This window comes from Crocodylus porosus, unplaced genomic scaffold (assembly GCF_001723895.1).
Source record: "Crocodylus porosus isolate Cpor-Errol unplaced genomic scaffold, CroPor_comp1, whole genome shotgun sequence".
NCBI classification, from domain to species: domain Eukaryota; kingdom Metazoa; phylum Chordata; order Crocodylia; family Crocodylidae; genus Crocodylus; species Crocodylus porosus.
Window position 1 is genome coordinate 165156 of NW_017728938.1, and position 7763 is coordinate 172918.

Consider the following 7763-nt stretch of genomic DNA (forward strand, 5'->3'; position numbering starts at 1 on the left):
GGAAGGGGGATGTAGCAGCGCAGGTAAAAGTGGAAAGGTAGCTGAGGAGTCAGATGTCCGGCAGGTTGTAACGTGTCACAATTCCAATGTCTGTGTTGAATCCATGAGTCTCTGTACCTAGGAGGTTGATGAAGTACTTCTCTTACTTTCTGTTTCCCTGCAGGCAAGCCCAGCTTGCTTCAGCTTCGAAACTTGAAACGTTTCGAAACTTTTGAAATGTTTCAGTTGCCCTTGTTTTGTTTTGAAGCTGTTTGGAAGCCCTTCGCTTCGTTCGATTTTGCTTTTTTGAGCTCAAAATGAGTTGAAACAGCGTCAAAATGAAACAGCTGGCAAAATTTCGCGCAGCCTTAATTTCCAATGGAACTTCATAGTGTTAAGAACATCCTCACTGATTGTGGTCTTTCAGAGTTCTTTTCAACAGAAGAATTGCTCCACTCTCTTACTGTAGTGAAAACAACAAACTAAAATGAAGAGCTGCATTTTTGAGGGGTTCCTTGAGTTTAAAAAAGTGGAGAATCATTGTTTTAAATCACGTTTAATATAAACATGCCATTGTTAATACAAGATCATTTTATGTTGTTACATTAACATTGCATGGTAATATATTTTTTAAAATTAATACTTCCCCAATACCTTATTTTGCTCTAGAGTGAATTTGATTTAAATCAAATCAATTTAAATCATTATTTAAATCACTGGTCAGGAAGCCTCAATTTAATTGTTGTTTCCTACAAAAAGTGCATTCTTGTTGTTTGATATCCTTTATTCATTTAACTTCTTGAAACTTTGCACTTTTAGAGAAAGGTAAGGACTTGACTCTGTACATAAACTTGCAGAGAGATGACAGGACTGATGGGTAGATAATCAGGTCTGTTATGTCTCATCTCTATATACTGCTGTTAACAAGGATGTTGCCTCTGGAGACACAAATCCACAATTTGATAAGTAGAACTGAACATCACAGTGATGAATATATTGTCTCAAACAGTATATAAATAGAAGTTACAATATCTATGTTATGATGATAAATTTGAGCTTTAACATATTTTAAATTAAAACTATATATAGGTATACTTTTTTTAAAAAAGCATCTTAGCAAAAAATGAATATATCAAGAAAATCTGATTAAAAAATCTGACTTTTTTAAATTAAAAAAAATTGATTTTTATCCACCCTGCTTTGCTTTTTGTTTTCTTTAGGTATATATTATTCAAGTCAGTGTTGGAAGTCATCAGTGGACAGTGAAACATCGTTACAGTGACTTCCATGACCTACATGAAAAGGTAAAGATCATTAAAAGATAATGATCTTGTCTTTGAGCTCTTGCAATACATCTTGAATAGCTTGTCAAGCTATGCTTTGAGGAACAAAATTGCTGAAGCTGCTTCCTTTCCTCCCTCTTTAAAAAAGCAAAACAAAAAATTACTATTTGGGCTTTGCCATGTAGTTCTTCTAGTGAAAGTGACAGGGTAGAATGCCCTGAAAAATGTTATTCTCTCTGCCTGGGTAATATAATAGGCCCCATTGCATTCCACTCTTAGATGGACTGTCTCTGCCGGTGTTTTTCAGACTATTGTCCTTAACAGGCAATTGTTGAATAGTTATTTCTTGCACCTATTAACCTGTAGTGATTTAAAACCGTGATAGAGCAATTTATAAATGAGTCTTAGACATGCAGACTTGAGCTCACCAGTAGCCATTTGGTTTTCCATAGGACTTGTTTATTTAAATATTTATATTAGTCATTGGTATATGTGAGCTCTGCTGGTAAAGAGAGAGGATGGGGTTCAAAAGTTTTCAGGCACTGACTACCAACATTTTAATTTTGTTAAATCTTTTGTTGTTCTAATGTTCATATAGTCTTTCACCAAAAACATGAGTAGTAGCCAAACTTACTTGAGTAGTTGCAGTTTTACCAGGAATTTACAGAAAAAAAAGATAAATCTCTTAATATGTTCTATTACTACTGCAAGCTCAAAAAGTAATACTTATTTTGAGTGCTAACTCTAATATCCTTGGGTTTTTTTCAGCTTGTTTCAGAAAAGAAAACAGATAAAAACCTGTTGCCTCCCAAGAAAATTATTGGGAAAAATTCTAAAAGCTTGGTGGAAAAAAGACAGAAGGAATTAGAAATTTACCTACAAACACTTTTGATCAAGTTCCCTATGGCTGCACCCAAAGTATTATCATGCTTCTTACATTTTCATCTATATGTAAGTATTTTGTAAGCATCTGTTCATTTTACTTTCTTGCCCCTTTCTTCACAGATTCAAACTAAGAATCTGGTGATGTTTTCACACTATTTTGAGTGTTTTGGCACTTTTTATGTTTAAACAAAACAGGTCTAGAATCTCTTTCTTTGTAGGGTTTGGATGATATAAAGCGTTGAGCTCATGGAATGAGATTTACCAGTGATGTCCCTGGCACTATCCCTGTTAAAGTAGAGGCTGTATTAGTTGATAGTATGAACTGTGCCTTTGAAACGAGGCACTGTTTGGAGGATACTCAGGTGCCCTGAATGAATCCACAGCTGGTTTAATTGTTGGGACCAGCTCTCTGGAGGACGTGCACAGGCGGAAGCCCCCTGTGTCCCCAATAGCTAAAGAACCCCTGGCGCAGAACCAGGAGGTAAGTGGTGGACGGCGGTGGATAGCTATAAATAATGGCAGAGGGCAGCTGAGTGGAGTTGAAGAGGGTCATGGCCACCCCCCAGCCCCTACTTAGCCCAGCCCCCAGGGGGCTACGCAGACAGTTGCACTCTGGTCCCGGCACGTGAGTTAGCGCAGTAGGGTGCTTTGGCCACCAGCAGGCTTTCAACCCCTGTTATGCCCCTGGACAGCTAAAGCCCCCCACGCTGTGGGACAGACCTCTGATGCTGGAACTCAGGTAAAGGGGTCAAGGGATCAGCCCTCCTCCCCGCTCCCCCGCATTGTCCAGGGGACACCCGGGGACCCAGAAAATCCTCCAACTGTTTGAGAAGCCGGGAAGCCAGTGGACCCTCCTCCAGGAAGCTACTCGAGCTTGTCTGCCAGGCCACAGCAACAGCATCAGCTGCTGGAGAAGGCCATGTGGAGGTAATAATACCCATCTGGTCTCCTACTCAAACAAGCACCTAGGAGCCGTGTGAACAGGGCCCCCCACCCAGCACTATGGTGATGGGAATGCACTGCATCCCGAGGCTTCCTGATCTGGTTGAACCTCCTGCTCCTGGTACTTCAGGGGTTTTTACCCAGATGGAGTCCATGGTCCCAGCCTCCATGTAGATGGAGCCCTTGACTCCAGGCTGTGTAGATGGAGCCCTTGACTCCAGGCTGCGGATGCTGCCTGGCATGTCTGCTGGAGGCTGGGACCTGGGGTACAGGCACTCCCACTTGTGGGATGTGCTAACTGGTGGAGACTGTGGAGGGCTGGGTGAGGGAACTCCAGGAGGAGGTGAGCAGACTGTAAACCATCAGGGAACACAAGGAGGACAATCGATGCTTTCTGCCAGGCCTTGCAGCTGGAGAAGGATGCCACAGAGACCAGGAAGAGCAAGCTTCAGCAAGATGCCTGTAATGATTAAGAGTGGCATTTGGTCACACCAGGCCCAAAGCCAGGACATGCATCAGCTGCTCTACCAATAGCCCTACACAACAGCTGTGCAGCCCTAACAGCATCGATGGTTGAGGCATCTGTGTCCTGCACACTGAGGACAAGACAGGAACAGCTGCCCCCATCAAAGAAACACCAAAGGGTGATTGTTGTGGGAGACTCCATGCTGCGGGGAACAGAATGTGCCATCTGTTGTCCAGACCCCTTTGCTTGAGAGGTCTGCTGCTTTCCAGGGTCCAGGATTCATGATGTAACAGCAGAGATCCCAAAGCTGATCCGCCCTATGGACCCCTACGCCATGCTCCTTGTCCATGTGGGTACCAATGACACAGTGAGAAACAATGCTGGGAGAGTCATGAGCGAGTACAAGACCATGGGGGCGAAGCTGAAGGAACTAGGAGCCCAGGTGGTCTTCTCAGTCTTCCCAGTTAGAGGCTGTGGTTGGTGGAGGGAGGAAAGCATCAAAGAAGTCAGCCGGAAGCTTCAGAGATGGTGTCACCTTGTTGGTTTTGGATTCCTCAACCTTGGTATGTAGTTCAACAGTACTGGTCTGTATGCAAGAGATGGTATCCACCTCATGGGCAGAGGGAAGTAGCTCTTCTCTATGAGAATTGCTGACTTGCAGAAGAGGGCTTTAAACTAGGCAAGTCCAGGGGAGAGGGCGTAAATTCCACTGCCAGGCATAAATCCTCTGGCTAAGATGACCCAGGGGAGGGTATTCACATAAGGGACATCCACATGAGTACCAATGCTCTGAGACACTTGCAGAGGGACAGAGAACCTGAGAAGACTAGGGGTGAACTCAGCTGTCTTTATGGGAATGCCTGAAACATGGGCAGTAAACAAGACAAACTGGCACTCCTGGCAGATGAGGAATTTGATGTCATTGGGTTGATGGAGATCTGGTGGGACTATACATATCATTGGGCAGTGGACACTGAGGGCTATAGGCTCTATAGGAAGGACCATGTTGGGAAGAAGGGTGGAGGGGTGGCCCTCTATGTGAAAGAGCAATACCCTTCCCTGCAGGTCATGTTTGACTGTACGGGGAGGTCCCTTGAAACCCTCTGGGTCAAGATATGAGGGGGCTTAGGAAAAGGGGACCCGACGGTGGGAGTCTACTATAGGCCTCCTACCAAGAAGAGGAGAGTGGCCAGGCATTCTCCAGGGAACTGACCGAGGCAGCCAGCACTAAAGACTGAAGTCATGGGTAATTTCAACTACTCTGACATCTGTTGGGAAGACCGTTCAGCCAGCTCCAGTATGTCAGCCAACCCCTCAGCAGCTATAAACAACCTCTTCTTGAAACAGGCTGTGGAGGGATTGACTGGGGTAAAGCCGCTCTGGACTTGGTGCTGCCCAAAGGGGAAGACATGGTAGGTGACCTGAAGATTAGAGGTACTCTGGGTGATAGTGAACATGATCTGTTCAGATTCACCATCCATGGAAAGGCTGGGAATTCTGCCAGCAGTACAGAAGTCCTAGATTTCAGAAGGGTAGACTTTGGTAAACTCAGGAGTCTAGTTAGAAAGGCCCTTCGCAACCAGCGACTGGACGATTTGGGAAATCGGGAATGGTGGTGCTTCCTTAAGGAGACAATTCCACTGCACAAAAAGAGGCCATCCCCACACAGTCAAAAAGGGGGAAAAGGGCCAAGAGACCAGCTTGGCTCAATGGGGACTTTAGGGAACTTCTTAAAAAGGAAAAAGTATACATGCAATGGAAAAACAGTTCAGTATCCAGAGAGGAGAACACTCATACAGCTAGGGTCTGCAGGTATGAGACAAGGAAGGCCAAGGCATGTATAGAGGTGGAGCTGGCAGCCAAATTAAAAGACAACAAAAAGTCCTTCTGTAGGTATATAGAGAGCAAGAAAAAATCAAGCTCTACTGTTGGATCCCTGCTGAATGTGGAGGGGCAGCTCACAGTTGATCTTTGGGAAAAGGCAGAGCTCCTAAATGCTTACTTCGCATCAGTATTCTTGAAATCAGACAGGAACTTGTCACCTGTCCAGAGGCCCAGAGAATACAGGGAAGACCGCAGTCCACATAAAATCAGTCCTGAACAGATGAAAGTACTCCTAGAAGATTTGGATGTTTTCAGGTTTGCTGGGCCAGACGACCTGCATCCAAGAATCCTAAAAGAACTGGCCAAACTCATTGCAATGCATTTGGCAAGACTGTTTGAAGAGTTGTGGAACTCAGGAGTGTTCCTCAGCAAGTGGAAGAGGGCTAACGTGGTACTTGTCTTTAAGAAAGGGAAGAGTAATGACTCTGCTCCTGGGAAACTGCATCACAAGATGCTGATAAACAAAACGTGTGTGTGTGTGTGTGTGTGTGTGTTAAGGTACACTGTCACTGATGCTGGGGCCTCTACATGACACAGTAGTATGCCCCAGTAAGGCCTGCTCCCCTGCAGCCTCAGCCTGGTCCACCACTTTAAATGACAACAGGTAATAACTTAGTAAGCAGCACAGTAGCACTAGCAGCGTCTCAGGCAGCCAAACAGTCTCAGTCAATATCAGAACAATCCTTGCCCCTGCTTTCCCCTTCCCTCTTGTTACTTTGTTTCCTTGCAGACAAGCCCAGCTTCATCTTCAAAACTTGAAATGTATTGAAACTTGAAATATTTTGACTGCCCTTGTTTCGTTTTGAGGCTGTTTCAAAGCTCTTCGTTTCGCTTTGATTTCACTGTTTCCAGCTCGAAATGAGTCAAAACATCAGTGAAATAAAACTGAAATGAAACAGCCAGCGAAATTTTGCACAGCCCTAAAAACTATTACTATGTTGTGTTAGAAAAATTCACAGTGATAGAAAAGGAAAGAAACATGCAAGTAAACTCAAGACCACAAGCTGCTTGGAAGAGGCAAGGCCAGCTGGTTTCATGTGTCATTAGACTTCAAGTTGCACAGTAGTTGTTTTGTAACAGAGAAGGCAGACATTAAAAGGAATATGCACTCATGATTGAAACAGGAAGGAAAAGTAATAAATTTCTTTGGGATTGGGAGGTGCTGAGTGGCTTTTTATGGTTGTGGAAGCAGAGTTGCATTTAATCCATTAAGAAAAGTGATCAAGCTTAAATGACTAAAGAAAAAAATTCTTATTACATCATGTAATTAGAAAAAGCACTGATGAGTTTGGAAAGCTCTATTTGGGTAAGTAATAGAGCAGTGGTTGGCAAACTTTTTCAGGCTACAGGCTGGAATGATCCAGCTCAGCTTTGAGATGGCTGGGTACTAGGACCCAGCCCCTGCTGCTGCAGCACAGGGAAAAGTGCCACCGCTGCTTCTTCCTGCTGCAGGTCAGGAGAAGCTCCCACTACTGCCACTTCTCCCTGCTGCAGCATGGGGAGAAGCCCCTCCTGTCAAATGCCATGTCATCAAAGCCCTACATCCATGGGTTGGATGCAGTGGTTCAACTCAGCAGGCTGGATCTGTTCCGTAGGCTGCTGACCCCTGTAATAGAGGGTTTGTTTCATATTAGAGGGTTTATTCTGTCTTATCACTATTGGTGTACAGTTTTGAGCAAATTCACCTGTTTGCATCCTGCATTAAGTTAAAATGGTTTCAAACACTATAAATATACAGAGTAGCTTGTCTTGGTAGTTGAGGGAAAACTTTTTTTTTTGGTTTGATTGTACACAAGCTTCCTGTGTGACCATGGCAAGTTGCTCCTTCCTAATTCTTCACCAGCCTTAAATACCTGGCAAACATCATGAAATAGGGCTCCAGACACTTCACCCAGAGCACATCTGTTGTGCCCTCTCTCAGCCTGGCACATGACTAGTGTGGTCCCGCCTGGCACATGACTAGTGTGGTCCCACCCTCCATGAGATGAAGCCAGGCTAGGTTGTCCTGCACCTCAGCTGCCTATAAATATTTGGAGCATCCCAGAATTTGTGATAAGAACACCCAGTTCCAGTCATGAGTGAGGGACTAATTAGCAATTGAATCCTGTGAGAAGGGCATCTGGAGTACACACACAGACTGAGCGGTGCTGAGCTGTGGGGGGTCACCATGGCTTGAGGTGAGGTACCGGAGGACTGGAAGAGGGCCAACGTGGTCCCCATCTTCAAAAAAGGCAGGAAGGAGGACCCAGGAAACTATAGGCCGGTTAGTCTCACCTCGATCCTAGGCAAGCTGTTCGAGAAAATTATGCTGGCACACATCCAGG

The 7763-nt window shown here is 44.7% G+C and overlaps 2 protein-coding genes across 4 annotated transcripts in view; both read left to right on the forward strand.

Moving 5' to 3' along the window:
* Positions 1–7763, forward strand: part of LOC109318265 (stabilin-1-like) — a 449042-nt gene that overhangs the window by 164426 nt on the left and 276853 nt on the right. The gene's annotated exons all lie outside the window — the stretch shown is intronic.
* Positions 1–7763, forward strand: part of NISCH (nischarin) — a 66010-nt gene that overhangs the window by 10026 nt on the left and 48221 nt on the right. For all 3 annotated transcript variants that reach the window (XR_002103213.1, XM_019547391.1, XM_019547390.1), the window contains exons 2-3: positions 1200–1283; positions 2031–2213. Coding sequence is in view for 2 of the 3 variants with exons in the window: in XM_019547391.1 (XP_019402936.1) it covers positions 1200–1283; positions 2031–2213 (267 nt within the window). In the remaining variant the exon portion in view is untranslated. The remainder of the gene's footprint in view (positions 1–1199; positions 1284–2030; positions 2214–7763) is intronic.